The 15444-nt window shown below is 50.2% G+C and overlaps 1 protein-coding gene across 1 annotated transcript in view; it reads left to right on the top strand.

Annotated features, from left to right (window-relative positions):
- EFCAB6 (EF-hand calcium binding domain 6) overlaps positions 1-15444 on the top strand; it is an 88649-nt gene that overhangs the window by 58351 nt on the left and 14854 nt on the right. Inside the window, 1 exon segment of the mRNA XM_027107900.1 lies at positions 11734-11961. Coding sequence (XP_026963701.1) covers positions 11734-11961 — 228 coding nt within the window.

Raw genomic sequence — 15444 nt, 5'->3', positions numbered from 1 at the left:
ATCCAAGAAGTCATTGTTCCGAACAAGCCTCGCAGAGCAAATCCAGGCTGCAGACAGCACCAGTTTCTTAATTGTTACCACATACCTACACGTCTCGCTTGGAGGTGAGCTCTCACGTTCTGGCTTTAGCTGCCCCATTTGACTGGGAGAATCTTACCTTCCCACATTCAGCACATGTGTGACAGTGTGTGCCAGACCCTGGCCTACCTAGTGATGTTGCCCAGCCAGTTACCGTCATCTTCTTGTCACCCACAGTCAGACACCAGCATCCAAACGGTGGCTAATACACATTGGTCACGTGCTGTGAGCCAGGCCCTGTTCTAGGCACTTTACCTAAATTAACTCAGCTGACCCTCCTAAGATCCCTTTTAAGGATCGGGAGACCGAGGAACAGAGAGGTCACAGCATCCGTTCCCGGTCACACAGCTAGAAGTGCCAGAGCTGGGATTAGAGTTCAGACCAGAGCCAGGCCCCTGCTCTCAGCTTCCTACTGTCAGTGGGAGCTGTCTCGAGTGTCCCCCCCACAGGTTTGGTGTTTGGATGAAGCGAGTTAATGCAGAAAGAGCTTTGCATGGTACCGAACATAGCAAACACCAAATGTTTGCATTATTAGTTTTTATTCTATCCTACTTCAGTGAGTGTGTGGTTATTGTATAATATTTAGTAATGACGTGATTATACGGTGTGTAATTTATTTGCGTGGAAGAATTCATCTCATAGTTTCATACATGAATTCAGCCAGGAGTTTCTTGAACATTAAAGGGTTGAAGGCGTAGCTTAAATGTTTCCTCTACTTCTCAGCATTTTGTGGCAATTCCGTGCTACCAAAGGACTTGTGCACTGGGTGTGTGCAGAGGTGTCGGACGGACCCGTTGTGAATGTCGAGCTGTATGGTGGGAGTCAGCTCGGAGAGCCGAAGGGGGAGGACCTAAGTCTGCATGGTCAGGGGCAGAGATGGCATAATCAGCTCTCTGATGAGCTTACACCGTGTCTGGACACCGGGAGACCAGGCTTCCCGGGCATAAGGACAGCATGTGCAGAGACCCAAGATGGGAAACGTGTACTTTGGGTGTGGCTAGAGCATGGGTCAGGTGGGCTGAGAGGCCAGGGGCAGAGGATCTGCGAGGGAGGCCAAGGGGAAGGGCTGTTAGGGTGGGTGTCCCCCGTGCTTGCCTCCATGGGCATCTCAAAGCATCAGCTTCTCCAAGGCAGGGGTTTGTCTCTGCCGTTGACTGCTCTATTGCCCTTGCCTGGCATGGAGCCTGGCACGCGGTAGGCCCTCAGTCAGTGCTGATGAATTCGCATATTCCTCTCTTGGGTGGGCTCTGTACTTGTGCGTGTGGTGGGGCTGGGATCATGGAAGGATGGGAGAGCACAGCTCTGAAGTCATCAGCTCACAGGGGAATAGCCTGGGGACTGGGCCGGGTCCTGACCCACTTACTTTGTCTAGAAATAGGGAGAACCATGGCTGCCTCGAAGGGCAATGGGAGGATTAGAGAAACTTCTGCAACGCCCCAGCCCAGCGCCTGGGTGAAGGAGACACAGGGAAGGACGGCCACCACGACTGGGTCTCAGTTAGCCTTGGTTCAGATGACTTGAAGCTTGACTTGATTGTAGCCTTTCCAGAGGAAAAGGAACCTGGAATCTCCAGATCTGCCTTCATGCATTGCCTAGAAAGAATCCCTCCGTGGTCAGAGATCCCAGTGTGGGCAGCGGTCACGCCACCGGGAAACTTGGGTTGTGCCTGCAGTTCTGGTGTCACCCTTTTGAATCTGCAAACAGCATACTGGATCGCTGAGGCCAATTCATCGATCACTAAGACCTCCAGACCTCCCGACAGACGAGCGTCTACCCTTGGCCTCGCGTGCTGGGCTCTGGGAGTCGCAAAAGTTGGTTCCTTGATCCGGCGGGAGGCGTCTGTAGCAGCACGTCTGCACACAGAGCTTTCACTTTATTCTCAACTGGATTTTTTTTTAATGTTTTATCTTTTTTTTTTGACAGGCAGTTTTGCTGCTGTTGTTATTTTTAGCATTCATTAATTCACTGTAAATACAAATGAAGATACAGTGCAATTAATTTCTTTGCTAATCAAAATATTTGATCAAATGAAGCAATTTTTCAATTCTTAGAAGTAATTATACTATTCTTTAAAAGGAAGTAGAGGAATTCATTACTGAGTATTTCTAATTAGGAGTTTTTGCTACCTGCTGTATTCTTATTCTGTATGAAGTTTTGGGATTGTTTTTTTTTCCTCCTGTAAGGAATCATGGGAAAAACTGTATAATTGAATCCCTAAGTATTCAGAACAAAACTTAGTAGAAGAGTCATGCAGTCTGATTAGCTAATTATAACCTTCATAATAGTTAGACTGATATACTCACATGTTTCTAATCTGACAGCTGGAATGGACCTTGCTAAACCATGTTGTCCCAGCCAGGTGACTGCCACCTTGGACACCCACAGGAGGAGTATCACAAAGTCCCTTTGCAAAGTGCCCATCGTCAAGGAACACTGACAGCCAAAAAGCCACCTTCTCGTCTCTGTACTCTGAGCTCAGTACCTTTTATTTCTCACTAACTAGAAATTCAGAACTGAAGTGGTCAGCTATCGCCGTGTAACAAACAACCACGGAACCTCCAGGACTGTGAGCATTCGTTCGGCTTTTGCTTGTGGGCTGGCTGATCTGGGCTGGCTCGGCTCTGGTGGCCTGACTGGGATATCTCTGCTCCTTGGACCAGAGCGAAGTCATGTGGGCTCCTCTCAAGGCAGCACGACAGACACGGGAAGGCTTGCAGATCACACAAGCACTTTTTAATTCTTTGGTCATGTTGTACCTGCTAACGTTCCCTTGGCCAAAGCAGTCATATGGCTGAATCCAAAGCCACAGGATAGGGAAATATTCTCAGCTCTTCAGTGGGAGGAACCCCGGAGTCCCATGGCAAAGGATGTGGAGACAGGGGAGTTGAGGAAATGGGCCTTGAATGCAGCATGCCACCAGCAAACAGATACATGGCATGTCTCTGTCCCCAGCCCTACCAGATCATCTGACAGCTCAGCCCACCCCTCCACCCCTTCCCTACCACGTTCTCTCCTCCAGGTTACCTAGAGAAGTTGCTTAGGATACGATTTCATGGAAAATTGATTTTATAAGTCAGCCAAGAACGTGGCTGGACGTAACTTATTGACAGGACACTAGAAGGCTCTGTTATGGAATCATTCCCGTAACAGAGCTGTTGAAACAAGAGTACAATAAAACTGAATATGAGCTAACAGAATTCCAGGGTCAGTGAACCCCCTGGGGTGCCCTGCCCTCTCTGGCTTGTTCTTGCCCTGGGCTCACTCTCTCAGCTTTGGGTTGGGGTCACAAGTTTCTTACTTGGGGATCCCCCAACCCCTTTCAAATATGAGTTCCCTGCAGCAGAGATGGGGTTAATTCGTCTTTATGGGGGACAGGTCGGTGCAGTGCCTTCCTGAGAGGACAGGATGCTCCCTGTTTGTCCCCTGTCTCCTGGGATGATTCTTGCGGGCAGCTCCCTCTGACTGGTGTGGCTGTCACGACCTTACAGACTGAGAACCTTGGCCCAGGGAAGTGAGGGGACTGCTTGAGATGCAGCCAGAAGATGGCAGGGCTCTAGCCTAGCTGTCCTGAATCTAAGCCTCGGCTCCGCCTGCAGGGCCCGAAGCAGCTGGTCAGGAGCCCGGGGCCTGTGGAGGGCCCTCCTCGAGGTGCGTGACCACGTCTCAGACCTGGCTTCCCTCCCCAGCAGGCTGGCTTGACCTGCAGGCAACAACGGGTGCCACGTGCCTCTGCCCTCTGATGACCCACCATAGAGCCGGCGTGGGCCAGGAACCAGGACTCAGCCCAGCTCTGCCCGACCTCTTGACTCAGGCAAAGATGTCTATTAAAACAACCGGCAGGAACAGCAAGAACGGCCGCCCATGTTTGCCGGGCATTGGGCGAAGCACTGCGAGGGTTTTCTTGTTGAGATCCCAGGCCTGACCTTTGAGACGGTTCGGGTTTTATTCTCGTGAGGAAAGTGAGGCAGAGGGGAGTGCGTCTTGCCTGAGGTCACAAGAAAGAGCAGAACTGAGCTCCATTCAGCCCTGAGCAGCCCCAAAGCCCTCAGCTGACGGCGAGCTGTCCTCGCCCTCCAGGCCCGGCCCCTCCACTTGACCAGTCTGGCCCCTGGTCGACTTCTGCTGGGTCCCAGTCAGGCGGAACTTGGGTTGCTGCTCCCTGGCTGTGCTCTCGAGGCCGGGTGGGCCTGCCCCTTCTTCACGTTTGGTGTCAGGCGCAGAATGGTGGTGGATCTGGCCTGAGCCGCCAGGAGGACGGGACACAGGCTGGGGGTCCCAGCTCTGTGCCTGCAGGGCTCCCCCAGTTCATCAGCCGGCACTGTGCGCGCTGGGAGACAGCCCAGTCTGGGCGGAAGGCGGCCTCAGAGACACTGGGCTGTGGGGCGCGAGGAGCCCTGAGCTGGGGCAGAAGGGGTGGGCTCAGGGTGAGTTCTGCACAGACCTCCCCCCGGGCCCCTCCCACGCGGGCTTCTTCCCTCTGACCCCCCACTGGTTGGGGTGGCCTCTTGGGTGAGTCCAAGCAATGGCAGGATTCAGAACCCCTGGATTACACTGTAAAGCTTGCTTTTTACTAAATGACATACGTGGCTACGTTTGAGCCTGAGAAAAACTCCATAAAATTGAGGTGTTATTAGTCAGCTCTTTGATGACTGTGTGCTCCATGTGTTGGGACATTATTTCTTTTATGTATTTCACCAACACTGTCGTGTCGTCACAAAGGGGACCAGGAATCTTCCTTTTGGGACAGGCGACCCGTACTTCTCTGCGACATCAAGAGGGACAATTGTTTAGTAAAACAAGGTTCCATGAATACCCTTGAATAAATGAGAGAAGATACCTTCAAAACATGTAAATCATTCTCTAACTGGGTCAGACCCGTAGTGCATGAGTCTACTTTGTTTTTTTCTTTTTTCATTTGAAAAGTCACCGGTGTGCGCAGTTGTCAGATGGGGGGCTGCGGGGAGGAGCGCTGAGGACGCAGGCCCAGCGTCTCCTGCTCCAAAGAATAGTGGGGACGGAAGTGGGCGCCTCTCCATCTTGCAGCTGTGATTCCTATCCTGAGGGGACCTTTTATGTAAAGCGTAGTTAGTTTTGGAAAGTGACATTTGCATCTGAAGATAGTGGTGTCTTTTCTGATTAGGAGAAACATTTCTTCTAGTTATAGAAAAAGCACTATTTTTCCCCATTCAGATATAACGATCACGTGAGAAGTGCTGGGGACACAAAAGCGCCAGACCAGGAGCCATCTGTTCTTCCCTGGCGTCTCCAGTCACTCAGAGCTAGGCTGGCGGTGGTGGCTGAGCGGCTCTGCAGAGAGCAGGATGGGAACCAGAATGTGGGCGCCTAACAGCCTCGAGCCCAACTGCCCTTGATGGGAGAGCCAGGAGGCCCCTACCCTCCAGAGGCCAGAGGCTTCTCCGGGTGGCACGGGGTGGGGAGCAGCGCGGCTGCGTCCCCTGGGGCCTGGGGACCTTCTGGTCAAGGGCTGGTCCCTTGTGCACAAAGGCGATGGCCGTGGTGCCGCTGGGGGCGGGGTAATGAGTGATCTTTGTTTTCAATTTGTGCCTTGTTTGTAGTTTTCTACAGTGAACATGCAATAATTATCTTTGCAAGCAGCAAAAGAATATCTCTAACTGGCAGCCAAACCACCTTTGTGACAAACATAGTCCCCTCTCTCTCCGTGTCCACAGCCTGGCCTCTGGCTGTGGCTGTGGGGATGTTGAGGAAAGCGCTGGTGGTGCCGGAAGCTGGCGCTGCTCTCCTGAACTTCCCGCCAGCTTGTCGAGTAAGGATAATAGCACCCCGGGTGCCAGTTTTCAAGGATTTGCACCTGTACCTCCTTCACCTCCTGGCTCAGTGGTTTCCTCCTCTGGAGGCTGTTTCCATCAGTTGTGTCAAGAGCACATGACCCGTTATAATCTCTGCTCACCTGTGAGACTGGCCCTCATCTCTCTTCCCCCCCAGACCCTACCCAGGCAAGACTACTTAAGGATTACTTGTTACCTCTGTCTCCCCAGCATCTAACGAGGAGCCTGGCACACAGCAGACATTCCAGGGGTGTCTGTGGATGGCTCAGTACAGTCATCTCGGGCGTGCGTTGAGTGTTCATCCTCTGTAAGTGCATCGTGTGTGCGTGTGTCACACGCCCGGCAGAGATGCTCGCCCTCCCCCCAGGGCTCTGGGATTCAGTGTGACCCGGGTGTCACTCTGATCCCTGCACAGGTGGAGAGCGGGCAGATTCACATCCAGGGCAGTCACACCGAGCAGGGCTCCCCGACCAGCCGTTCCTCCACGTCGCTCGCAAGCAGGCTATCCCGGCCCCGCAACCTCAGGACCGCGACCCGTGGGGCAGGCAAGACTCCCGGCTTGGGAGCCCCACCCAGTCCTCTGCCTGGCTCTGCCCTCGCTTATTCCTCATCCAGAGAACAAGCGTTAGTACTGGGGTGTGTATATATACACGTGTGTGCACGTGTGTGTGCTCGTGTGATCATTTGGACCCTTTTGTGGCCCCTTTCCACTTAGTGCACTGCAAACATTTTACCATATTGTTAAACTATTTCTTGAAACGTTCTAAATAGCTGCACTGTCATCCATCTTCTAGAAATATCGTGTTTTATTTAACCATTCTCCTACTTTAGACATCTAAAGTGTTGCTAATTTTTTTTTAATTTTGTGAATTCCATAAATAATACTGTAATGATAATTCCATGTTTATTTCCTCAAGGAAAGTCTTCAAAGGGTAGGTACCAAGTCAAAGGATAGGCACTTTTATGGCTCCAGATACTTTATTCCCCCTTTTCCAGCACTGATATTGTCAATCAAGAAATTTGCATTTCTTAGAAGAAAAAAGTGGAATCTTATTTTCTTTTCCATTTTTTTTGCAGCATGACCAGGTCAGAGTTTTTTTTGTTTGTTTTTTGTTTTTTTGCGGTACGTGAGCCTCTCACTGTTGTGGCCTCTCCCGTTGTGGAGCACAGGCTCCGGACGCGCAGGCTCAGCGGCCATGGCTCACAGGCCCAGCCGCTCTGCGGCATGTAAGATCTTCCCGGACCGGGGCACGAACCCGTGTCCCCTGCATCGGCAGGCGGACTCTTAACCACTGCGCCACCAGGGAAGCCCCCAGGTCAGAGTTTTCTAACAGAAGACCCAGGGTGGCTGCCCAGAGCAATCATTCATTTGATTGGCTGTGTGGAGACACTGTTTATCCACTCTTTCTTTGAACAAATAGCAAGGTCCCGCTGTGTGCCAGGTTCTTCTAAGCACTCAAGAATCCAGCAGTGCACAAAAGACTAGACTTACCTGGAAGTTTATTTTCTGTTGGGATGAGATAGACAATTAGAGTAAATATGAGGTGGATCAGAGAGTTGTACGTGGGATGGAAATGAGCAGGGAATGCGAGAGAGAATCTGGAGTTCGGCTCGGGAACGTGATAAAAACCCTGAGAGAAGGGCGAGAAGAGCAAGTGCAAAGGCCCTGAGGCAGGAAGGAGGTTGCTGTGAATGAAGCACAGCAGGAGGCTCTCACAGAGTGAGGTCAGAGGGAGTCGTGGGCAAGCCATTGTGACACCCTGCCTGTTACTCTGAGCAACATGGGAAGCCGTTTGAGAGTTGTGCCTGACCTGATTTGCACTTTAAAGAGATCGTCCTCAGGGGAAAATAACTATGGCTTTTTGATTATGGCTCTGCCCTCCCTTACCCCTCCATCCAGAGAACAAGTGCTGACACGTGTGTGTGTACTTTAAAAGACTGAGGGTGGAAACAGGGAGGCTGATGCAATAATCCGTGCAAGATGATGGCAGCCTGGACCAGGGGGTGAGGGTAGAGCGGTCAGCTTCCAGGTATGCACTGGGAGCAGAGCCCCTGGGATTTGCGGGTGGTTTGGGTATGAGTGATAGAAAGATCCGTCACAGAGGCCTCTATTCTGAGCCACTGGGACAATTTCCATTTGCTGAGATGGGGACCTCAGAAGGACTGCGTTTTGACGCTGATGACTCAAGAAAGAAGAAAGAATTTTCCTTTATGAAACTCGGATGTTCCGTTTCGCTTGGGAGGGCCTCTCTTCCCCAAGTATCTTGGAGTCAGCCAGCCGTGTCCACTGATTTATTTGCATATTCTGGGCCTAGCTCTTCTGATTCTATTATTCTGATTATATCAAGTTTACGGTGTTTTTATATCTGGTGGCTCAAAAACATCATTGCTAGCCGTTTCCAAAAATTTCATGGCAAATCTCACATACTTCTTTTTCTTTACCAACTTTAATATCTATGTCTAATGAGTCCCCCAAATATCCATTGAGATATTTTTTCTTTTTTTAAAATTTTTCTTTATTTTTTTATACAGCAGGTTCTCGTTAGTTATCCATTGTATGCATATTAGTGTGTATACGTCAATCCCAAGCCATTGAGATTTTTACTAGAGTTTTATTGATTTATACTTTGACAAAGGTTTTACCTTTGGAAGTAGAGTCTTCTCGTCCAGGAACGTAGTATGTGTCTCTTTTCATTCCAGTCTTGCTTTAATAACCTTCAGTAGAGTGTGTATGGCTTTCTTTGTGTAGGTCTTATGCCTTTCAGATGTAATCTATCCCAAGGTATTCCGTAGCTTTGTCATTAATGTGAATGTGGATGTTTTTTCACAATGCAATTTCTAACTAGTTATATTTACTGTTTAAAAAAGAAGTATTTTTTTTTGGTATTTTTTACTTGAATCCAGCCACTTTCCTCATTGTCTTGAGATTTTCTAGTTGTAAAATCGTATCCCGAATAATGATAAACCTTGTTTTTCAACATTTATACTGTTTATTTCATCTTGTCTTATTTCAAAAGCTGGAACCTCTAAAAATGTGACTAGCAGAACTGACAGTGAGCGTGCCTGTCTTGTTTCTGACTTTAATGGAAGTGCTTCAGTGTTTCACCCATGTAACATATTTGCAGATAGTGTCTGTTAATATTCTCGTGTTTAGGATGTTCATTTTATTTCCGTGTGGTTTATATGTTCTGTTCTATTCTATACCATTTAGTCAGGAGCGACTGCCGAATTTTGTTAAATGCCATTTTGCCATCTGTTGATATGTGACCTTTGCTAATATAAGGAATTGAAGTTTTGCTAATTCTTGAAGGATTCTTATTCTTGGAGTAAACCCTAATTGATCTTGGTAGGCCCTTTTAAAATATGGCACTAAATATTCCTAAAGTTTTCTTTTTTTGATGTATTTGCATTTATATCCATAAACTAGATTGACTTATATTTTTCTTTCCAAGTGTTTTCTTTATCACACTTTTGTATTAGGGTAACATAAAATGAACTGGAATACTATATATATCTGGAATAATTTGACTAATGTAAAAATTATCTAGGCTTGGCACCTTTTTACTGATAGATGGTAGATCTTTTAAGAACTTTCTAAATTTCTTTGGTGGTTACCTGTCTATTCATGCTTTCCTATTACTTAAGTTAAATTTAGTAATCTATATTTTGCTCGAAAATGATTCGATTTCCTCCAGAGTTTAAAGCATATTAACTTAAGGTTGCCCATCCTACTTTGTTAGAATTCTTCCATATCTGTTGTTAAAATAGTAGTGTTTCCGATTCGTTTTGTGTGTTAACGCTTTCAAAGAGCAGTCACACACGCCGTCTCGGGGGAGCCTTGATTCCTCCTGGAAAGATGAGGAAACTGAGGGAAGCATGGTTAAGTGGCTTGCGGGGTCGCATAGCCGGTTAGAGGCAGAGTCTGGCCTCAGACCGGGGACCCGCCTTCCCCTGCGGGACATGACCACCTGTGCTCCTTCCAGTTATGTTCACCTGGGGTGCGTCCTCCTCAGGCCCCAAAGGTGTGACAAGTGTAAGGATGGACTTCGAGCCTGAGTCTCCATCCAGAAAAGGTCCTTGTACTCCCTGAGCACCAACACCCCTTGCGATGTTTAGGGAAAGGCCCTCCTACCTAGATACAGGGGGTGCATTTTCAACTGTTTGAACAAGCGTAAGATGTGTCTGTAATATCACTTTTTTTCTAGAATGAAAAAAGAAAGGCGTTCATTCGCTTTACAGATGGCTCCAAATGGACACGTTTAAAAGCCTCTGTTAACCTTTGGGTGGTCAAGGATGTGGTGGGCTGTGGTCTGAGTGTGTGTATGTTCACGTTTTGGGGGATATTCCCAGCAGCATCTTGTGTTTGATACAATTTCATAAAGTAATGTTATGCTCTGTCCTGAAGGCTAGTAGCATATAATACCTATATTGCTATGGAATTGCTGAACGTGAATCATGACCAAGTTTTAATACAGGCTGGGGGGATTAGATTGATCATCTGGTAAAGTGCTGGTGCTTTGAAAGAACTGTTATCCTAGCTAACAGTCATGAAGGGTTTTGATATGGAGAAACCCAGTGTATCTGAGAATCCACTCTGGTACGGGGTCAGCATGCATGCCTCCGTTACCCCTGGGTTCTCATGGAGCCCGGTCTCCCCTCCCACCCCGGGGCGCCATCCCGTCCTCATACTCCAGGAGCCGACCTGCTCTTGCAGTGACCACAGGTGTAGCTTCGGGGCCTTTTCCTAATTGCAGCAAGTAGAGGCACATCAGGGCTGCAGCCCTGGCCCTGTTCACTGCCCTCGCAGGAGGCTGGGGACTCAGCCGCCCCCCACCCCGGCTTCACCCTTCCAGCTCCAGTCTCCTTAGTGCCCAGGATAGACAGAGGCCCTTGTCATTTCCAGGGCTGCCGATGGTCACTAAGGAACTTCCCTGCTCTTCCTGTGGTCTGTCCACCGCACGGATCGTCAGCCGATGCACACTGAGATGCTGAACGTGGGCTGAAGGCCCCTGCAGCTCACCTGGCCACGAGCCCTTTGCCAGCACGTCAGCCTAAACATCCAGTAAAAAGATCCTTCCTCTGCTCCTCTTTCCTCGTGGCTCACTCCTCCCCGCAGAAAGCTGTCCTGGGGTGCAGACAGGGCCTGTCCCTCCTCGGGGATTCTCAGCACCCTGGACAGCGCCCCCAGGCCCTGAAAGCACCTCCCAACACCCGGCTGTCCTTGCCCTACGAGGAGTGCTGAACGGGCTCCAGGCCAGCGGGCGGCTCCGTTGTCCCCACAGCCTCCAACTGCAGGAACCTGCGCTCATCAGGATCAGATCCCTGCGGGTCTCAAAGTTTCAGACCCAAAGGGACACTTAGCCGACAGTGGTGCTGCAGCACAATGCGGTAGCAGCCGTCCAAAACCGCCTTCCACATTCCAACCGCTGGCAGCGTAAATTAATCAAACTGAGGCTCGGAAAATGAAAGCAGTCTGGATCCACATCCCTGTCGATTCCCTTACCGCTCAGAGCAGACACTCACCGCGTGCTTGTTACACAAACCAGAGGACAGGCTGAACGAGTGAAGGGATGAGGGGAAGAGGTGCGCCCTCCCCAGGCCCGGCCCGGCCCCTTGCCCTGCCCCACGGGGGCCGACATGCTCTGCTTCTCCTCCGTGGCAGGTCAGCCCAGGCTTCCCCTTCCGCCAGATCTGCCCCTGCAGTCGGGCCTCTGGGTCACACTGTCTCCTGCCTCTTCATCTTCCTCACTAAGCTGGACCTCCCAGGACCTGCCCTGGCTGAGGCACGCGGAGCCAAGATGATTCTTCATTTATTAAATGGATCAACTTTCCATTCTGTTTTGCCCAGGCTGCTGCTGAGTGGGCTGAGAAGATGCCCAAAGGCCCGCCGCCCGTATCTCCCAAGAAAATGGCAAACCAAGAGGTCCTGGCCCGGCTCCACAAAGCTGTGACCTTCCACTACAACACGATCGCCCAGGAGTTTGAGAACTTCGACACCATGCGGACCAATACCGTCTCCAGGGACGAGTTCCGGTCCATTTGTACTCGCCACGTCCAAGTTCTGACGGATGAGCAAGTAAGAAACGCATTTCGTTTTGCCTCCTAAGCGATGCGTAAAGAGTTTAAGACTGTTCTCTAGTTTTTTAAATACTTGAACGTTTTTTGTTGTTATTTAGTTTTAAATCTTACTGGAGACTCACGGAGCTTTCTGTTTATGTAACAGGGATGAATCGCACCATTTCAATCAGGGTGCAAATGATATCACTTTTATTTTTAAAATCAAATTAAACTCGGCTCCAGCTACCACTGTCCTTCTTCCTCCTTCCCCAGATCATTCCTGGGCTTAAGTGATCCTAAGAGGGGGCCAGTTTCTCCCCACATCTGAGCTGGGAGTGCGGGGCTAAGGGCGGATGTAGAGCCGGTAGGCTGCTCTGACGCTCCCACCACCTCGCGGCTCCCGGCCTCTCCCTGGTTCTGCTGCCGGCGTTTCTGGATGCTCTGGAGCTACCGCCCCAAGCATGCTGGTGACACGCCCACCCCCAGTGGGCCTCTCCACTGTCCACAGGCTGGACACAGGCCACCCTCTCTGAGGGCCTCTTGCCCATCACAGATCCCTCACGAGAGTTTCTCTGCGGTCTCTTCCCCAAGGACTGAGCTTGGCTCTTTTTAGCTCAAAGCTCTAGCAACCTGCTGCCCTGGCCTCTTTGGCCCTTCGTGGCTTTCCTAGGGCAAGAGCACCTCCCAGCAGGACGGCGTTCCAGGGGCCTGCCTTGGTCACTGGCATCAGCCGATAATCTCACTGAACGTCCGCAGTGGGGAGCGGAGCCCTGGCTGCTTGGTCCTCACTGTGCCCCCAGCACTGAAACGGAGCCTGGCACAGAGCAGGTGCTCAGCATGTCCCAGTGAGTGGACAGTGTCCACGTTCCCACCCCCATCCCAGCAGTCCAGGGGCTGAACAGCCGATAACAGAGCACCACTGATCCAGTCCCAGAAGCAGATTTCCCTTCTTCCCAGAAAATGCACTGCTACCATCCCTCTTCAGTTCTCAGGTGAATTGATGCCCCATCCATTCCCAGAGAATAGTTCAGATGAGAAAGGAACTCCAAAATACTCACAAAAGCAGCCCCGCCTCCCCTCTTCCTCCTGGCTCTGCTCAGGCCCAGCCCAGGGGGCTTCCTACAGCTCCCCGTGTGGAAATGTCATTCTTTCCCCTCCAGAGCTGGGTCACTCCAAACTCAAGTCTCACATTGTCAGAGTTTTAGGGTAAGGACTGGAAGTATTCACGGGGAGGGGTGATCATCACGTCCACCCTCCATCCCTACTTAGGCCTCTGAACTCACTGCCCTAAAGAATGAATTTGTTAAAGATATTAGTAATATGAACATCAGATTTCACTTTCCTAAAATATCACCTTTTTTAGGCATTATGATCATTTCTGCTAAGCAAAAACAATGCCCTATTTCCAAACAGTTCTGTCCCACAGAGCCTCCAAGCCAAGTGAGCTCTGTATTTGCAAACATCAATACTTCTCTCCATCACTACAAATGGATGGAAGCCTTTAAAATTAGTACAGTTGCATTTATTATTCTATGGGGCCAGCTAATAAAGGTTGGTAATAAAGATTTTAGTAATAAAGATTTTTCATTCCATCTAAATGAGCAAAATTTTACTCTAATTATAGGTATAAATTAATGACATGCCGGCATATCTGGCATTCATAACAGAGAATTTGATTCTAATTGCCCACTAAGAAAGCTTCACCATTCCCGTCACAGACAGCACCCCCCACCCCCCACCCCCCGCAAAAAAAATCAAGCACTTACTTTTGAATGCTGCTTTCTAAAAATACACGGACACATCTCAAAGACAGTCTGCACCACTGAGAACATCAAAGTCTGGCATGAGTACCGTGGTTTAAGTTGGGTGATGATTAACAGAAATTGTGCTATATTTGGGAAGGATGCTTCTAGATACAGGTTAGTAAACAGAAAACAAAAGCCCCAGAGATCCACATGCTTTCTCCTTGCATGAGTTGCTTAGCCAGCGACCTTTTTGGTTGGATGGCCCAGTGTCTGGCACAGTAAGACACAGAAGTAATTTGCACTCTTGACATGTCTAGACCCCTCATGCCATCATGGGGAAGAGTTCACCCGAGATACTGGGACAGTTCCGACCACGTTAAACGGTTTTCAGGTACAGATTCCATGACTTCGTTTATCTACATTCTAAAGACTTATCTCTAAAAAATCCAATCATCGTGAATCTGAGGGCCAGCTTTCTTGACTTACAGAGCTCCGTAAGTAGGGAAGCGCCACATCTTTGGAAACCTTTTGGCACAATTAACCTTTCAGAAAAGGAGAGCGACTTTCAGAGCAGATGCAGCCAGACACTGACAGGTCTTCATGGCTCTGCATGAAGCGTGTTATAAAAGCCTGTGGAACTGGGTCCACCTGGATCTGGCTTAAGATAGAGATTCCATGGGGAGAGCCTGTCCTGGTGAGGCGATTTAGGTCAGTCCATAGCGACCGCATGAGGACTTTGAATGTGCAGCTCTATTAGGGGAAGGAACCAGCAAACATTTCTGAGCATTCCAGATGTGATATTTCTAAAACAGACAGCTTCAGGAAGAGAGAAAAATGCAGGCAGACTTGGGTTTCGACCCTGCTTCTGCACCCGTCCAGCTGTGTGACCTTGGATTATTCAACCTCTCTGAGCTTCAATGTCCTTCCCTCTGAAATGGGACAGTGCTCCCAGGCAGATCCAGGTGCCCTCCCCTCTGCCCAGGCTGCAGTTCTGGCTTCCCCATCTTTGCCCGTGCAGTCCCTGCCTGCCCCTTCCCCCGCCCCCTTGTATCTGGCCACACCGACTCCCTCTTCCAGACTCACTTCGAGCCAAGTGAAGCCTTTTCTGACCTCACCTTTACCTGCTGGAGCTGGCCACGCCCCGCTTTGCCCTCCCCGCCCCCCTACCTTGAGCTCTCCATCATCCGGCTGAGCCCTTGGGACACCCTTGCGTGTTCGTGGGCACAGAGCTTCCTGTGTTGGCTGCACCGTGAGTGCCCGAAGGCAGCACGCGTCCACTCCTTCCCTTATTGGGGGCCCTCTGAGCTCAGAGTGGTGATGTTAGGTCCGAGGGAACCAAGGCAGGCCAGCTCCCTGCCTCCGTTGAGTCTGCATCCTGGGAGGGTAGAGAGAGGTTAAACACCTGCGGTACATTATTTCTGTAACTCCACACCGCTCTCCGGGGCAAAGGGACGTGCAGCGTGCTGGGAGAGCAGAGCTGGGGGCTGACCTGGACTGAGGAGTCAGGGCTGTTTCCCTGAGGACACAATGCTGGAATGTGGGCGTTGCCTCTGAGAGAAGACGGGAGAGAGCAATGCAGGCAGAGGCAGCATCCTCGAAGCAGGCGCAGTGGGCACGCTGCTTAGATGGTGATGCTGCCAGCGGCTAGTGGACACCAGAGACACACCCTGCCCGTGGGGTCTGTGTTCCCCGAGGGGCTGGCAGACAGTGAACAAAATGTGTGTATGTTGGATGGTGACAAATGCTCTAGGCCAAAA

Source organism: Aethalodelphis obliquidens, unplaced genomic scaffold (genome assembly GCF_003676395.1).
Source record: "Aethalodelphis obliquidens isolate GAN/ISIS:26980383/991018 unplaced genomic scaffold, ASM367639v1 scaffold8, whole genome shotgun sequence".
NCBI classification, from domain to species: domain Eukaryota; kingdom Metazoa; phylum Chordata; class Mammalia; order Artiodactyla; family Delphinidae; genus Aethalodelphis; species Aethalodelphis obliquidens.
Note: the sequence above shows the minus strand (reverse complement) of the source record. Positions and strands in the feature narration are given on the sequence as shown.